This window comes from Pyxicephalus adspersus, chromosome 9 (genome assembly GCF_032062135.1).
Source record: "Pyxicephalus adspersus chromosome 9, UCB_Pads_2.0, whole genome shotgun sequence".
In the NCBI taxonomy this organism is placed as follows: domain Eukaryota; kingdom Metazoa; phylum Chordata; class Amphibia; order Anura; family Pyxicephalidae; genus Pyxicephalus; species Pyxicephalus adspersus.
The window spans coordinates 40219113-40237512 of NC_092866.1; the positions used below are offsets into that span (position 1 = coordinate 40219113).

Sequence of the window (18400 nt, forward strand, 5' to 3'; positions counted from 1 at the left end):
TTCTTTTGTATAGAAAATTTGATTGCCCTGTTCCATTTCTTGTTGGTTTCACTAAGCTTGTAAAGATTTGGGTATAGCAGCAAATAGCTGAAAGATAAGCGCTGTGACACCATTGTCTTCTTCTGGCCAGTAGTATCTCCTTTGTGCAGACCAGGTTCTACAAGTCCAGCAGCCACTCCCGCTTACATTGAAACTAGGAGGGCAGGGGGAGGTGAGAGTGGGTGCTTAATGAATCTGAGCTTCAGAAAGGAACACATAAACCTATGTACAGACAGGACAGTAGCCAATGTAGCCTTGCACACCAAGGAACTTTTTATTCTCCTGAACTCTGGAAAGTTTTTCTCATTTAAACTCACTTGCTGGTCTTGGATTTTTGGTTACCTTTTTACAACGTTTGAGAGAATCTTTGGTTCAATGTAGGGAACTGTTGCTGCATCATAAAACAGGTGACTCACCCTTACTAAATATCCCAGGAATCTCTGCAGGTCAAGGTACGTATGTGAGGTTCCAGTAACATTAGTAAATGTTTTATTATATTAATTATTTTTTTAAACAGTGTTTTATTTATTATAGCAGTTAGATTATCTTAATTGGTTTCTCTAGTGTGGTTGTGTTTTTATGTTTGTAATACTGATTACTGCTAGCATTCCCTCAAAGGACTTGTCTACCATGATATGCTGAAACCTATAGTTCTTGTAAACCCTGACTGAATGGCATTGAGTTTGCTAAGGCAATAAGTAATTGTTTTTAACTTTTGTTGTATTTAAATATTGCTGATCTCCTGCAGCGACTTGTAGTAATTTCCTTTTGTAGATGCACAAACTACAGCTGCAACTGCAGAGTATTCCATAGCATAGCAAGGTTGGTTTCCTAATGTTGACAACATTGGACTGCACCAGTATAATGTATATTGAAATATACTTGGAGTCTTTATCAGTGGTGATATACAGCACAAGTATTTACTGTTTTTGAGGATTGCAGTAAGAAATTATTACATTAGACTGTTTCCATTTCATTACTTTTCATCTGTTAAATCATAAACCGGGAGGGGGTAACAATTAATGTACATAACTACGGTCATCTGCACATGCACAGTAATTTTCATGGAGGGGTCATTGCGACTATCCTGTGGTCATGTAGTTACAGAGACTACAAATATTTCAAACTGCGGGATTAAAATGTTACCGGTTGCAATAATACAATACAACAAAAACTTTGTAGATTGTGCCTGATCATCCTTTTCCATCAGAAGGTGACAATGCGAGATCTGAGTTATGAGATACAGATCGTTGGCACTATGGAACTGGAGGTGTCTAACCTTGTATAATGATCAATCTTTGTGTGTGTGCGCACTTAGGAGCTGGTTCGATTTGACATATATTCCTGGAAAGAAACATTTTTAATAAAGACAGATACATGTTCTGTGATAAAAAAAATGATAATTTTAGAATTACTAGAGAGCTCTCTTTAGCTAATGAACATCTGACAATTTGATCTTTACTATCTGTACTTTTTAAAGCCAGATTCCAGCCATTTTTTTCTAGTTTTAAATAGAGAAGGAAGGGTCAGACGCTTTATCAGGTCTTTACTGCTGTCTGTGATCTCACTAGAGAGATTGCACCTTACTTTTGTTATCTCTGTGACACCATGAAAAGTAATTAGTGAAATAGGGAGACAGCAATAAGAAAAAAGGGACATAAAACCTTTTCTACCTATTAAAAAGTGTTTTTGTTTCCGTCCTCCCTTTGAATAGATTTCCCAACATTGGGTTCCCTCTGACCTTCTGCCCCCAGTGGGTAGACAGACAGCAATACAAACCTAATCGAGGCTGTAACCCTTTCCCACGGTATCCAAAGTGAAACAAATTTATCTACAGCTGAGTTTTAAATGAGTGCTAGAGAAGTGTAGAGCACTGATTATTTTAAAATAGAAAAGTATTTGAAATAATTTAAATCTCTTTCAATTGCCTTTTTTGTTTTCACTCTAAAAAAACATTTGCCATGATGACATTTGCTTGTCATTTTTATGGGCCAGTGTAATGAAATTCTCTTACTCAATATTTCTTACAAACAAAAATAATGATTAATTCTGGCCTTTCTCAACCATTTTTTTTACCCAGAAAAACGTTTTAAATAATTCTTGGGGATCACCATCTAAAACCAATTTATTGGGGTCAGTGGGCAAAATGGTGGTTACAATGGACATAATTTGAAAAAAAGGGATGGCTAAAAATATATTATTTCTAGAAAAATTGTGGAATTCTAGATCTTAGGCAACCATAAGACCATTTTATTAGGGTCAGTGGGAGAAATGGTGGCTAAATTGGTTGTAAGATGAAAGAATGCCCTAAACATCTGTGGTTCAAAGGTCATCATTTTAGGGATCTCTGGTTTCATGCCATGGCTCTGCCAAGTGGTATTGGGCATAGAACTATGCTGGCACCATCAAATGGGAAGTCAAGGAGCAGCAGCAGCTTGGTGACCACCTGGACCCTAGAGTTCCACGGTAACCTGATGAGAATAGCTGATCTATACAGTCTTATACCAAAATCTGGGCACCACTTTGGTAACACCTCTTTCTCTCACAGAAAATGCCTAATATACCAAGATACTTAAGGTGCGTACACACTTCCAATTTTTATCGTTCCAATCGAACGACGAACGATCGATTGGGCAAAAAATCGTTCGTAAAAAAGTAAACAACGACGCCGACGAACGAGGAAAGTCGCTGGAAACGAACGACCGGACCGGCGGATCGGATTGGACGACGATCGTTGAACATCGTTCGTGTGTACGGTCGTTCGTTGATCGTCCATGTTCAGAGCATGCGTGATGAACGAACGTCCGTTCACTTTCCTGTCGTGCACATAGTTCCTCTATCGCTTAAACTATCGTATCTATTGTGTGTACAATATCTACGAACGATCGTGTCGTTACCTCTATGTGCAGTATCGGTGCTATACGATCGTTCATATATATCGTGCAGGAACGTTCGTCGTTCGTTTTCCGACGATAATAATTGGAAGTGTGTACGTAGCTTAAGAGGTTCCTTGTGGCTACCAGTCAAATGTAAAACTTGGTTTAAAAGAGAAGAAGTTGCATCAGGATTTGGAATGCAAGGGTTTCCACCTAACATATAAGGAGCTACAGCAAATTATTTATCACACAGACTAAGGTGGAATAAGGAAACATTAAGACTATAGCACAGCAACTGTATTTGCGTAGTACTTTGAGTAGTACTGGCAGTCTACATATTGTTTTCTTCAATGGCATAAGTCTATACACATTAAAACTGTGTACGATCATCCTTGATTTTATCTATTTTAATCACTGAAAGCAGCTGCATGACACAATGTCCACTATGGATAATGAGTCATATTCATAGAATTTATTTCTCACGTGCCTTTAAACATGACTGTGAGCAATCCATAACAACTGACAAATGATGGTTATTATGTTTGGACAATGGATTTCCTCTGAAGAGCCACTTTCCTACTAGAAACAAGCAGTCTGAAAAGTGGAAGCGAATGCTCTTCGTAAAGGCTACTTGGTCAGTTAGATTTGTTTGTTATGACATGAGTATTTGAAGAGTCATTATTTGTTTTAATAGTCTTTTCTATCTTTTTGCTTTCTGACTGGTTTTCTTCAATAGTCTACAAGCTAGCCAAATAAACACTGACACTTTGATTTATCTGATGGAAATGTTCACTTGTCTTGCATTTGGCACAAACTGAAATGTTTGCAGTTGATCACTGTACCCAGTGGCATCATTGCTTGTAAAACTCAGAAGCTATCACTAATGTGTGCATCAGTTTTAAAGCCCGTCTCAGAACATATAATTCAGAAGAAAATAATAGGAAGTGTCCACATTAGGCAGTGATGTGGACACACAACAAATGGTACATTAGGTACGTGAAAAAGAGCTTTTAGATTTATTTTGTGTAATACCAGTGATTGGTTAGAAATAGGACAATAGACAGGGAAGCAGTTTGGGATAGAGGGAGGTCAGCTTTAACCATTTCTACTACAACAAAAAATATTCTTGCTTTGCTTGCACAAAAACGTGGTCATAACATGGGTATAATCCTTTCCCACATTATCAGAGAAGTGCCTTTAACCAAGAGTCACACAACTTACACACTCGCCCAGTGCTCAACCCAGAAATTTTTTTAAGCCGGGTGGGAAGAAATTTTAAGTTGGTGGCAGCCCCTGTATTGTGACCAAACTCTTTGGTAACCACCCAAAAACAGCCGGGTGGGTGCTGAAAAGTGCTGGGTGGTGCGCCCAGCTAAAGTGCCTGGGGAGAACCCTGTCGCCCATTATTTACTACTTGATTTGATTAAAAAATGGGTGTTAGTTGCATTATTCTAGGGTGAAAATATTAATAAATAGACTTCAAGGTATTCCTGTTCTCTTTTTTTTTTTTTTTTTGTCGTTATGCTTTAAATGTGAATAGAATGACACTAACTATAATACCATCAATATGCTAATACTCTGAACTCTAGCAGAGAACTGTTGTGCTTTGACAAAAGTTGGGAAGGTTGATCTACATATGACATAATTTGTGTGGTAACATGTAAGTTGAGGTCATGAAAATGTTCTACAATCTTTACTTGGTTGCAGTCTACATTCCCCATGTGTTCTCCTGTACTGGGCGTGTACCTCCATGTCCACAGCATATGATAATTTGTTTAATGAGTCATGAAGTTAATAATAGAATGCGAGCTATGAGTAGGCTGATTCCTGGTTGGTATTACCCAAGCATCTGGTTTCATATGAAGTTAGAACTTGCTACATCAGTTTGTTTGTTTGTTTTTTTTAGATTTTTAAAGTTTAACTAGCTGTCTCTGTATTCTTCATGTTATTTTGTCACAATGCTATGCATCAGTAATCATTTTGAGCTACAAAACTTTGTGTTACTGAAAACTAAAAAAGTTTAAAATCTCATATAAGAGCATATATAAAATGTTCTTATTTGAGATTTCATTTCTCATAGGCTTTGATTGTAGGCCAAAATTCTAAGGAAGGAAGTGGTTCCAAGAGAGCTAGAACTTCTGCATCGCAGGGTTGGGATTCAAGAATGGGTCCAGTGTAAATCTACAAGGATAAAATGTTGTTTGAGGTGCCCAGTAGTAGTCATATAGAAGGTTGAATAAATGCATTGCCTACAGGCACAATTTGAATTTGTGCTATAATACATGTAATCATATCTCCTAATTTTCTAAGCTGAAAAGATGCATGGGAGTTGGGATGTTCCAAACACCAAAAAATGGTTTCACTGACAGACATTCTGATCAAGACATTAGTGTATAGAGCAAAAAATGTATTGTCCGGCACTTACAAGTGGTGGCTGCATTGGTTTCCTTTTTTTTTCAGGCTCTTTTTAACTGGCAATTCTGCCAGGAATGGCCTAGGATGGCAACAATGCTTCAGTACATTGTATGTATGTGGGAATAGTATCATCACCCTAAGAGACAAGTATATTGGGACTACAAATTCCCACCCCATCTTTTCTTCTCTATAACATTAAAGTAAAAAGGCACAAAGTAAGAAATGCATTCCTGACTCTGACAACCATCAGCCAGTGGATACACATCCACTGTGTACATTATCAACCCTTAGGTCCTGGTATTAATAAATTATAAGTGGGGGAATTCTCTTTGTCTGATGGTTGTATATGGCTAGAATGTTGTCCACTATTCAACTCCCTGCAGTGTATGGTGTTGAGCTAAATGCTTGCTGTCATACTATCCACCATCCACCACGTCATAGTCTCCAACTTCCAGTCCACTGACGTTATGCTGCCCCCCTCTTTAGAAGTTGACTGCTTTGTAGAAATGACAAGTAAGCTGATCAAGTATAGTTTTGCTTTTGTATTTCAAGCACACATTTAAAAATGAATTCCTACCTTAATAACAATCACTTAGTCCAGCCAGTGGCCTTGGCAAAGAAAACAGTTTGACAAAAATCAAAGGAAATGGCTACGTCTCCTACAATGTGCCTGGTAATCATTTACCAAATGTACTCTGTAAATGTACGGCAGAATTATAACCAGTGGCGGTAAATTACCTTGTGTGAATGGTTCTTGGTAGAACATGCTATGAAAAAAAAGATTGATCCAGTGTGTGAAGTATATTGTGACACTCACAATGATCTATAATGTAGTGAAAACACCTTAAGCAAACAAGTGACTTAAAATGATGCATTGGCTGAACATGGTATGACACTTCCATTCCTATGCGGCTGCTGTTGTGTGAGTGAGACATGTTGTTCTGTACATACGTAGATATAAATATCCCATAACTTGATTTGCATGTTATATCTTGGAATTTTTTCCTTCTGACTCAGTGTGTGTGTCTCTGCGTTTCTGGGCAGGCCTTCATTCCATCCTCTATATTGTCTTCTTTATTATGTCCAGGTCATTCTGTTTATAAACACAATCCCGTCATCAATCACAGTGCTGACAACGCACTTCTAAGTCTACTGCTATGAGCATGTTGTAGCATTCCTTATTTTCAATTTGGGTGTAGCCATATTACCATAATACTTTATTAACACTCATGGACCTTTAAATATGCTTCACTATTAAAAGAAAAAAAAAGGTTGCCATCTAAAACTTTACATGTGTTACAATGCCACTGATTACTGGTAATCTGTTTTAATGACTTTAATTGTTCACACAAATAGAAGATAAAAGTTCTCTGTCCATTGCAACCATCAATAATCTTTGGCAACAGCGGGAGCAATCCTAAAACTTTTTTTGAAGACTCATCATATTTTAGTTAAATTCTGGCACAAATTAGTAACTGATGCAAAGCTCAAATGCCTCTGGCCCACAGTCCTCACAGCATTACTTAATGAGTTTGTTCATAACAGTGGGTGAATGTTGAGGTACAGGACTGGTGGGCTAGACCACTGGATATTGTTAATATTTGATATATGATCTCAAATCACTATTGCCATAAGGGATTATTTAGGGTTGTCCTTGTGTTCTACTAATAAAAGAAAAAAGTACATCTGCAAGCCTGTGAAGCCTAGCTACAGGGGCTTTCTTTAAATTGCAATCTCCTCTCAGGCTTAGTTTTACTTAATTTCTTTTTAATTAGCCAAAATTTTTGGTTCATATCCTTTTGTGGATCCAAAATAACTAATGATTCAGATTTTTGTCTTCTTTGGTTTTATGAAATACATGTGTACATGATGATAGTACAATGTCAAATACTAATTTTTATTAACATGTTATATTTATTTTGTTTCTAGGTTTGTACCTGGAAAATTGTGATGAGGAAAAACTAAAGAATAGACTTCCACAATAAACAGCCGTCTCTCAAGCTGCCTGTGCCCTATCCTTCAGCATGGAGTTGAAAGTCTGGGTGGATGGAGTACAGAGAGTCGTATGTGGGGTTACAGAGAAAACATCCTGTCAGGACGTAGTCATTGCGCTGGCCCAGGCCATAGGTGAGTCCATCACAGAACATCACAGACATAGCTTTAAAGCCTTGGTTATTCGGTCAATTACAGTGCTAACCTCACAAGTGACAATCTAACCAATTCAAATAATTGAAATCTGGCCAGATATATGGATGACCATACACCTTAATAAAGTCACCGGATGACTTCTGCAACAACATTAAACATATTTTAATACATAGTTTAACATTCATTTTTTAATGTAAATAAACACATGGCCAAATAATTCCTTATATTTTAAACTTTCATGTTACACTGAACCTAACTAACACAGATTGAACTTTCTACAGACTTAGCCTATATCTTATATTCTTCTTCTTTTTATACAGGTCAGACCGGACGCTATGTTCTCATTCAGACACTACGGGACAAAGAGAGACAGCTTTTGCCCCATGAGAGACCTTTGGAATTCTTGTCCAAAAGTGGACAATACGCCAATGATGTCCATTTCATACTGAAACGCACAGGGCCCAGCTTAGCTGAACGTCCATCTTCAGACAATGGGCCTCCTCCTCCTCCAGAGAGAACTTTTGCAAGGTCCAGCCTGCCTATCAATCCAAGGGCAAACAATCCAGAAGTCACAAGGTCAAAAGAACCTAAAAAATCTTTGACTTTCAATTTAGGACCTATGAGTTCAAATGACCTTTTGCTAAAACACAGACAGAAGTACCAAAACGGTACAGTTGCAAAAGACAATTCTCATAAGCAACCCAGCAAGGATGAAGTGTTTAAGCTGGTGTTACAACAACAGGAACAGTTGAAGGCTTTGGAGATGCAGAACACCTCTATAGGCAAGGACCTTCAGACATGGGAACGAGGCAGGGTTGGTGGGCGTTACCAGGAGGAGGAGGAGGATGAAGTGGCTTTCTTGGAGAAACTTATTCGCCGAAATGATGTAGAACTTGGGGAGGAAATGTTTTGGTTGGATGAACTGGATAGAGAAAGAGCTGATGAGCAAAAAAGACAGGAGAAAATGAAGAACTTGAGAGCAACAATGGAAGATTACACCTTGAAAATCAAAGAACTGAGTGAAAGGACTGAGGCATTAGAGAGGGAAATCCAGAAAGAGACCTCAAAGAGACTTTCTGGAGAACCCAGTCAAGCTGAAATTGAGGAAATGGTAAATAAAATGAGAAAAGAGCTAGAGGCAAAGATTGATCAAACCCAACAAATGGAGACTAATTTGACCAATGTGGGAAGGGCTTGCGATGAAGCCAAAAGAATGCTTGAGGTAGGCTTATATACCTGTAGAACAAGGCTTGGGCTATGTGTATAAAGTCAAGAAATTGTTTTACTTCACAGCTTCTACTATAAGCCTTTTTATTAAGCATTGGTGGACCTTTCATGTCTCTTCAGAAAGTGGCTCCTTTTCAGAATTTGAGAGCATAAGACTGCATACTTGTAACAAAAAATTTTTTAAATGCAAAATCAAATATACTTTTATATTCTTTTTAACGTTTTCTGCTCATTTCTGTTTAATCTGTCAATTCAAAGTACACAAAAAATACTCTCTTGATATGTTGATAATTTCAAGGGTGCATACCACCTGAACTACTCATTTTGTAGAGTAACACAATATTTCATAAGAGTGTCAATATCTCATAAGAGTGTCTTTTAAATAAGCTACACATAACTAGGAGTGCAGTGGGACTAACTAAAAGTGCATGAGAATAGCAGTTCCAGTAGGCGCATACGATAATTCCACCACCACAACAAATCAGCAAAACATATGCTTTACATACAGCTAAACAGCATATTTAGCTTGCTGTTCCTTAGTACGCTGCCTAAAATGGATCTTGCAACAAAAATGCCTAAGCAAGAGCCCAGCAAAGGTAATTTCATGCTTATTCTGGTTTAGACCATTGGGAATGCTGAGAAGACACCCCTCATACTGTGCTCATACTGTGCTACAGTGTCATGTTTTTATATTTGACCACTCAGCATTCTCTGGAATCTATTCAGAATGAGCTGGATGTCACCCTTTGCAGTACAGAAGCTGGGGGAAGGTGAATATATTTAACTTTTTTCCTTTAGGTTTTTTTCTTTTTAAAGGCATGATGTGGCATGGGAGAGGGCAAAGTAAATAAGAAGACCTTGTTTGTAGGGCAAGGCTTACTCTAAGGCAGTCAAGGCCACTTATAATGCAAGATTGCATTGGCAGAAAATCAATATTATGTTTAAAGGTCAATGCCTTATACAAATCTGGCATCATATTAACAGTTTAACCCTGAAAATGAAAGAAAAAAGTAATTATTTGCCTTACAACATACATAAAAGTAAAACAAGTAGGAACAAAGACACCAAGAAATATGCTCTGCAGTATGGAACGTCCTAATATTCCTCTATCTTTCTTCTATCCCAGCTATCTCTTGCTCTGTCAATATTGGCAATAAAAAGGGGAAGGGGATGTACAGACAGACTTTGTCAAGAGTTTTTACCATTATTACAAACATTTCAAAACTCAGTCCAGCTTCCGCAATACAGCAACTGATTTACTGTTTTGATCTTATTCAACACCTGCAATAAGACAAATAGGGCTAGCACATGAGAATTGAATTAAATGGCAATCTCATATATAGAAATGTGAAAGACTATTCCTGTTCATAACAGCCTGTCAGAATACTCATTCATTCTTTTTTTCTTAGGTTAATATCATAAAATTTCACTTGGTAATACTAATTTGGCATTAAAAGATTCCTTTGGCCTTGTGCTTTTCATAAATTCTGTACGTTTTTATCAGTTCACAGCCTTCTCTGCACATTTTTTTTGAGGACCATACCTCATCTAAAATTCCATTTTTTTTTATTTCTGTCCTAGTAACGATTCACCACGCCTTCCTACTTCTTATAGTAATGCCATTGAGCACTGTATAAATCAGCTCTCCCTTTCTGCAGGACTTTTTCATTTTCCATCTGCAGGGCTTTAACTTATATTTGAGGATGTTTTATCCATCCTGCCAGCTTTTGATTGGCCAGCCAAGCACATTGCCTTGCTGCCAGGGTCCAGTAAGGTCCAGCAGCTAAAAAAAAAAAGATCCTAAGGTCAGGGTTTTGCAACCTTTTTCTTTGAGGGATCCCCTTGAAATATCTTTCCGGTCTTCAGGGAACTCCTGCTATAATTACTATATCCACAGCTCACAATACATTAACGTTGTGCTCAGAATGCCTCTTACATTTCTGACCAATTGGAAGACTGCCATCCTTGCAGATAGCCACAAAAATCATAGGCATTAGTTAAACTGACCTGAAAGTCACAAACTTCTTATTGTTCAAGGAACCCCTAGCAATAGCAATCTCTGGAGGAACCCTAGTTGAGAAACAATGGCTTAGAAAATACCTGGTGGGGCTAAAGCCATGGTGGCACATTGTACATATACATTCTAAGCATAATTTGAACTCAATATAATCTTCAATCTAAAAGTTTTCAGAGTCAACCTACTTTACTACCCTAGGTCAACACCTCAAGACACAAATCTCTGTTTGTTTTAAATTCTCGCATTTATTTCTAAGCCTTCTAAAACTAAACCTTTGCACTAAAAAAACGTCCAATTATTACATTGATATCTGGGTGAAATGAAGAGAGGTACAACAGAATAACCACAACCTTCTGATAAACCAATCTCACAGCCAATCAGAAGTCCTGTACATGTACCTTCCATTTTCCTTGCTCAGTATAGCCTACAGAAAATAAGGGTCAATTTCCATCAATGAATTGGCTTTTTACATACATATTTATGGCAATATATGTTAGAATACCACGCAAAAATGCACAGGTAACTGCATATGGCATTTGCATTGATAATTCTATTCGTACATTAGCCGGTGTGATATTTGTGAAAAATGATGAAAATATCTCACAGCAAAGCAAATACCACACATAAAGAATGAACTCCCCCTCCTCTCCTCATTCAGGACACACAGAAGGAAACTTTTTATAACTCTGCTGTAGCTGTGCTGTTCATACTTTGCTGCTTGGGGCAAAAACTAAATGCACCTGTGATATTGGTGATTCACAGCAAGTGCAAACAAGCCACTGCGTCCCCTATGTAATAAATCAAACCACTAAGCACATCTAAGCAACTGCATGGGACTATATTTCAAAAATCAGTGCGTGTGTCTGTGTGTGTGTGTATATATATATATATATATATATATATATATATATATATATATATATATATATATATATATATATATATATATTGGTTTGGCAGAAAGAGTGTTCTGATGGTAATTTTAGGGTAGGAAGGTACCAAACACCAAAGTCTCTTTGGGTGGAGAGTTTGGGGTCCCACAGCAGCAAATTGAAATGGCTCCAATTATATATATAAAAAAAAAAAACAAAGTAAATCTTATATTATCTATCGCCTATTCTCCATACTTTAGGCTGTGGCTCAGTCTAATAAACTCGCAGATCTGAATAACTCATCCCAGAACAGCAGCAGTCTGTTAGGACATAGCAAAGTACAGGGTGCAGAGTCTCCCCAGCACAGACCTTGCATGTCAGATTCCCAGGCCTTTTATAGTCGGCCAGATATGACAATAGGTCAAGTGGTGGAAATGGGTGGCCAGGCTGCAGAAATCCCAAACAGCAGACAGCCTAAACTTCAGGGCCAACAGAGAAAAATTCTGATCCCTCTTAAAGGGATGATCAGCATTCCTCACCAGTCTTCCCTGGAGACCACAACCACCCCAATCCCCATCTTAAAATTAATACTTAGGCATTCTCTATTAGGGACAAATCATTTTCCCATTTTTAGTGGTCTTTAAACCTGCACCTTTATCTTTACCCCACCACCACAACTTTTATTTAAAAAAATCTACCAATAAAATGACAGAACTGTGCTAAACAAGTGACTTTTTATATACAGTAAGGCAGAGTGAGGCTTATGAGTCACATATTTTGTGCATTATACAATGAAATATTTGTTGTAGGGATGATTAATAGGAAATTAATGTGCTGAGTGTATGGGAATGGTAACTGATAAACCTGTTCTTTGTCTCCTCCATAATATGCTCAGCTACATGCATTAGCGCCATCTAGTGGAATATTTGTGAACTGCAAAATATAAAAAATGAGTTGTTCAGCTGCTATTACTTTTCAGTAAGCTTTCTATCTGCATTCACACTTCCCCCTTTTCCTTGGCCTTCCTTTCTGTCAGATTTGATTTACTTTTGTACACTATTGTTTCATAAATAAAATTGGCTTCACACAAGCAAATCCAATGATAAACACTTGCAATATCAACCAATGAGAGCTAGGTATCGCATTCACATACCTGAAAATATAAAAATAGCAAGTAAGCTCATCCAGTATAGCCTAATATTTTTCACAGATATGAACAGTGGTTATTTAAAATTCAGTTGAACACAGCATTGATCCATTATGTTTCATCATTGATAATATTATTAAAAACAAATATATTTTCCATAAAATGGACTGATTTCTATATACATTTTTTTCAAATCCATATGTGGAAAAGTGACTGTAGATGAGTTACAGACAGGATTTCTTTCAACAAGTGAAAATATTAGTGTGTCCCTGGTGATATAAATGTGATACAATTACAAAATGCAATTTTATGGAATCTACTGCAGTCTCAGCACACAGAGCAACTCACCAATGTCACCAATCACATTCAAACATTAAAAGCAGGCTTTAATCTGATTGGCTAGTTTTTTTTAATGCCTTGGTACTGATATGGTTAGTTTGGACTTTCTGTATGGTATGTACAGTAAGCAGGAATGGAGTGGACTGGTGCATTACCACAATACCTGTACTTAAAACTGAGGGGGTAGTTTGGGCTTCCTGTATATAGTATTTGTATATATTGGCTCCCTATAATTTTTTATTCTTGCTGAAATATGTTTTATTTGGTGACAACAAAAAATCAGAAGCCAATAAACCTAACTGAATTTGGGATGAGGGAGCAAACCAGAGTGCACAGAGGAAACCCACCCAAACATGGGGATAACATAGAAACTCCTTGCAGATAGAGTCCTGGCCAAGAATCAAACGTGGGGCCCCAGTGCTGCAAAGGCCAGAGTGCTAAGCACTGAGCCAAACATTTCACCTTGGGTTATATTGGAGGGAGTTTTTTTTTTTCATTTGCAGTTTAGGTATGAAATGGGTAGAGAAAGGTTGTTACAGATTTATTCTGCTGGAAAAGTGAGGCATTGCTGACTAGATGTATGTTTACGTTATATTCTACACAACTAAATTTCATATTACTTTTTCTGAATCACTTGTCTCCTGTAAGAGCAATATAGAGGGTGTACAACTAACATTTTACCCATTCGTACTAAAGCTTGACTATGGCCCCACAAGGGTATTCAATGACACGTGGAGTTAGTTTAATTCTACAGCATATGATTGTGGCCATTAGTTACACCAATGTGTAATTCCTAATTTATTTGTAGCCCTTAATACAGCAATATGTGGATCAGGTATGCAGATAAGGACCTCTGACTGTTGTCAGTGAAGTAATAAAGCCAGGGGTTTTGCCAATCAAAAGCCAATCAAGTGGAATTTTCAGAAGACCAGCAATGGCAGCCCCCATAGTGACAAGTTTACTTAAAACCCAATGTCCATGAATGTAAGCAACACATTTGGCTGTATAATAATTCCATAGACTCCTTATGAGTACATTGTGAATGTGGTGACTTTCATATTTTAATTATGCACTTCAATAAGAATTTATTAAAAAATCTATCTACAGGTCAAAACTCAGGAACTTGAAGAGCTCAATAAGGACCTCAGACAGTGTAACCTTCAGCAATTTATTCAGCAGACGGGCTCCACTGTCACCAATGGGCATCCACGACCTAATGAAGAATTCCTGAATGAACAAGGCAACTTACAATGGGAAGAACAACATAGGAGTAACGGTATGAATGTCAATCTAAGAATCTTTTATAGATTTCTTTTTTGAACACCTAGATCTATTTTCTATATAGTAAACTTGGTGCTGATTTGTTTACCTTATATACAAGCAGCTTTGTACTTAGCGGAAAAAAGTTTAACCTCCAATATTTTAAAAGTTTTATTTACAGTGATTGTACTTTATCTCTGTGAGTGAATGTTGGAAGTGTCTAGTGTTACAATTGTATCCTCTTAATAAATTCACTTTGTCCTGCTGAACTGCTTATTTATTGGGATGTTGTGTATTGCTTTAGAACTTTTCTTAAATGAAGGAACCCCCGATAACTACTTTCAGGTCTCGGGGACCCCCTGCCAATAATGACCATATGTACAACTAACTACTTACAGTACATTAAGTCATGGGCAGCATGTTCCTTACATTGGTAGTTATTAGGAAGAATGTTCCTTACATAGGTGGTCAGAGGAAAGAATGTTCCTTACATCAGTGTCAGTGAAAAGAATGCCCCTTTACAAATACCTGAAGATATTGGTATCATTGCCTACATATCTATGAGTCAAAAGTTCTCCATAGAACCCCTAGATACCCCTGAAGGAACCTAGAGTCTAAAGGAATTCTGAATGATAGGCTGCTATAGACTGTAGTGCACAGCATGATGTGGTTCATTTCATACAAGCTTTTTGATTTTAGTAGTTCAGATCAGAAATGAAATGCAAGTACCAGGACACTGCCTTATTTCTCCAGTTTACCAGGTCTACGAGCACTATATAGAACAATGTAATATTCTAATTTATTAATAAATGTTCTTGTACAGGGTCCACTGATTCTCTGCCACGACATGCCACCAATCATCTGATGGGCCATCCTCGGAATTTACAGAACTCACTGCTCTCTGGTCGGAATCCTGAGGGTGTGTATGTGTGACTCCTCGCTCTGCGCATTCTGCTTCTTGCTCTCCTGGTGGTGGGTGCTTTTTGCATGTATAATAATTGCTGTCTTGCATACAGACTCACGATGAAACAAATGTGTGGGCCTGCCTAGGACGGTATACAGCACATAGAAAATACAAAGCTCCTGCTTTTGGGAAATTTATGAAACTCTTAAGTACAACCTATAAAATTGGCATCTGTGAGTGTGGCTTTTTTGTGCCCATTGTCAAATACATTACACAGTGACATACATCAATGGTTCAGTAGTTAGCATTCTAAACTTGCAGCAATATAGTTCCAGGTTTGATTTTTGTTCATTCCTAGCCACTCTGGTAGGGTAATTGGCTCCCCCATTAGGTGACAATGTTGAGGACATATGGTAGGGACATTTTAAACATTTCACATATGGGATATAATATGTACAATAAGAGTCTGTACAAGCAAGGAGGAAACTAAAAAATTAAATGCCATATACATCCTCTCCTAAATAAAACCCAAGCAGATTTGAGCTGTAAGGGTTTCCTATATGTCAGAATCTTAGCATTAATCATGCTAGGAACTAGTACACAATAAAATGATTGGGATTGTCTTCAAATGACACCTAATTAAATCAGTGGATTGGATGCATGTTTATCATCATGAGTCTGTTGCAGATGTACCTAATTCTTTATTTGATTTACCTGTATTGTGCATGAATTCAACACAATCAAATCATTGTTTTACTATGAGTGTGTGGAAGTGAAGGAAGAAATATATTTTTATTGTATAGTACAGCTGACCTCTACCCAAAGCTTTAAATATCCTACTGAGCACCATTTGTATGTAAAACTGACCATAAAACACCATTCTGCATGGGTGGGTGCTTCTGAGCCTACTCTCGGTGGAAGCTTTGTCTGCAGTTTTCAGGCGTGGAAATAGGCCACAATTGTGGAAGGAAAGGAAATACATACATGAAAATTCTGGGTGTTTCTAAACATTCTAACAAATAGAGTGGTAGGGTGCAAACACTTTAGGGTGGGTGCTTTATCAAAAGAACCAGTCACTTTGCCATGAATAGTGTTCCGCTCTTCTTGTTGGAATTTTTAACACAGAATGCAAAGGGGAACATTATAAACCAAAAGGCCTTTTATTGTCATTTCTTGGTGGACTTTTACTGCACTGATCACTTTATGGTCTTCTGAAATATTTAAATAGGCTATAGATCCTATTAAATTCCATCTAGGACAGAGGAGGATTGGGTATACTGTGTGTACTGCTGTATATGTCTGTAGACCCAATATGTTGATCAAAGTGTAGTCAGTTACATAGTTACATAGACAGGTTGAAAAAGACACAAGTCCATCAAGTTTACCTACTAGGGAAATAAACATACTAGAAATGTAGATAATATTGGGCCATTTGCCTTTAGTGGGGATGCTTTCAGGAATGATCAGTAAAAGGAGGAAATCACCAGAGGAGTTGGAATCATCATGTATAGGCTGTAGACTGAAGTATGGTCTTAGAACTCTTTACCTAAATATTACATTCTAAAATCTAAATTCTTTAGGATCATGTGTCATTTTCTGTAAAGCATTGTCATCTCTGTAAAATGCTGCAGTTTGATAGAGAAAGGGGTTATAATATCTTGGTTAGAGGAAAAAAACATTAAAAAATGTGAATAAATAAATGTTGCTAGCAGTATTTTGCTTTAGACACACATTTAAATTACATTCACATCAGTGGCCTGCAGTAATGCAGCTTTGCAGAACACCTGTATTGCAGTGCAAGGTCTTCTGGGGTCAGAATTGTAACATTCACAGTATTTGGTTCATTGTAGTATGCAGGGAAGCCGAATATAATGAACACATTAGAGTTTGTGCATTTACCACTCTGTAACAGAGGTGTGTGGGTATTACACATGTATGAAATCCTGTGGCATTTTTTATGAATTCTCGCACATCTCGCTATTGTGCATTTCTCGGCTTCCTTCAAAATACATCCCATTTAAACAAATAAAAAGTCCTAACTCAAAACACATTACCATAAGGCACATTAGTGTAGCACAATAACATGACCTGGCCCTAAAGCTTATATAGTAAGTGAAATCTCAGTTTTTAATAGATCCATTGCCCTGCCACATTTATATATAAATGGGTTCAATAAAGGGTGATTGTAAGTCTGTGTATAAAATGCTATGAATAATCACATAAGTCATAAAATAATCACATAAAATATATTTCTACACACATATTTCATAGTCATCAGAAACTTGCTTTCTGAAAAAAAAAATAAAGGGCTAAATTTCAAAACTGCCTAGCGCAGATCCTGAAGTCAAGTCGTAGTCTGATGCATGACTTTCTCATATAATATCATATATTACATCACTAATATTCCCAATCGTTTGTCTCTTGCAGTTCTGCCTCCTCAAGACACGTCCTGGACATAAAAGAATGACACCAGAATTACAGCTAACTTTATATTTGTATTTTTTTTTAAACATATGTAAAGATGGAAGTACAGTTTAAAGATATATATCTATATAAATATGTGTATATATAGCAGTTTATAATATTTTGTACTATAAATATCCTTTTATACATGTATATAACGTGAATGCTTAAAATGTGCAAAAATGATGGGTGAGAATGTTTATTTTCAGTGAAATGAAGCTCTCTTTCTAATATGGATGTATTCTTTGACAGATGAAATAATGTGCAATTTTCACATATCTTAAAAACATATTAAATAAATACATTTGTACTGTTTCTTGGTTGAGTTTATTTTTAATCCATTTTTTGATTCCTTAACCTTTCAGGGTCTGGGGGCTATTTATTTAATTTGGTACAATTTGTTTTATTATAGTACAATCTACTTATGTTTTGTTTCGAATATAACCTGCAAAAAAAATCTAAAATTTATCCCAAACCTATTGATGGTCCCTGGGAAGAATGCCATTACATGGGTGGTCAGCAGGAGGAATATCCCGCTATATTGGTATTCAGTGGAAAGATTACCTTGTTATATTGGTGGTCAGTGGAAAGATTACCCTGCAGTGGAAAGATTACCCTATTATATTGGTGGTCAGTGTAGTGCATCCTGCTAAGTAATGGTGTTCCCAAAATTATGAGGGTACCTTTATACAA

The 18400-nt window shown here is 37.1% G+C and overlaps 1 protein-coding gene across 4 annotated transcripts in view; it reads left to right on the forward strand.

Annotated features, from left to right (window-relative positions):
* RASSF7 (Ras association domain family member 7) overlaps window positions 1-18022 on the forward strand; it is a 48595-nt gene extending 30573 nt beyond the window's left edge. For 2 of the 4 annotated variants that reach the window (XM_072421654.1, XM_072421652.1), the window contains exons 2-6: window positions 7260-7457; window positions 7799-8700; window positions 14188-14356; window positions 15164-15259; window positions 17672-18022. In XM_072421654.1, the coding sequence (XP_072277755.1) occupies window positions 7355-7457; window positions 7799-8700; window positions 14188-14356; window positions 15164-15259; window positions 17672-17703 (1302 nt within the window). In that variant the 5' untranslated portion in view covers window positions 7260-7354 and the 3' untranslated portion in view covers window positions 17704-18022. Of the gene's footprint in view, window positions 1-269; window positions 492-7259; window positions 7458-7798; window positions 8701-14187; window positions 14357-15163; window positions 15313-17671 lie in introns of those variants that run through there. The other 2 variants (XM_072421653.1, XM_072421655.1) reach the window with 2 other exon arrangements.
* The last annotated feature ends 378 nt before the right edge of the window (window positions 18023-18400 follow it).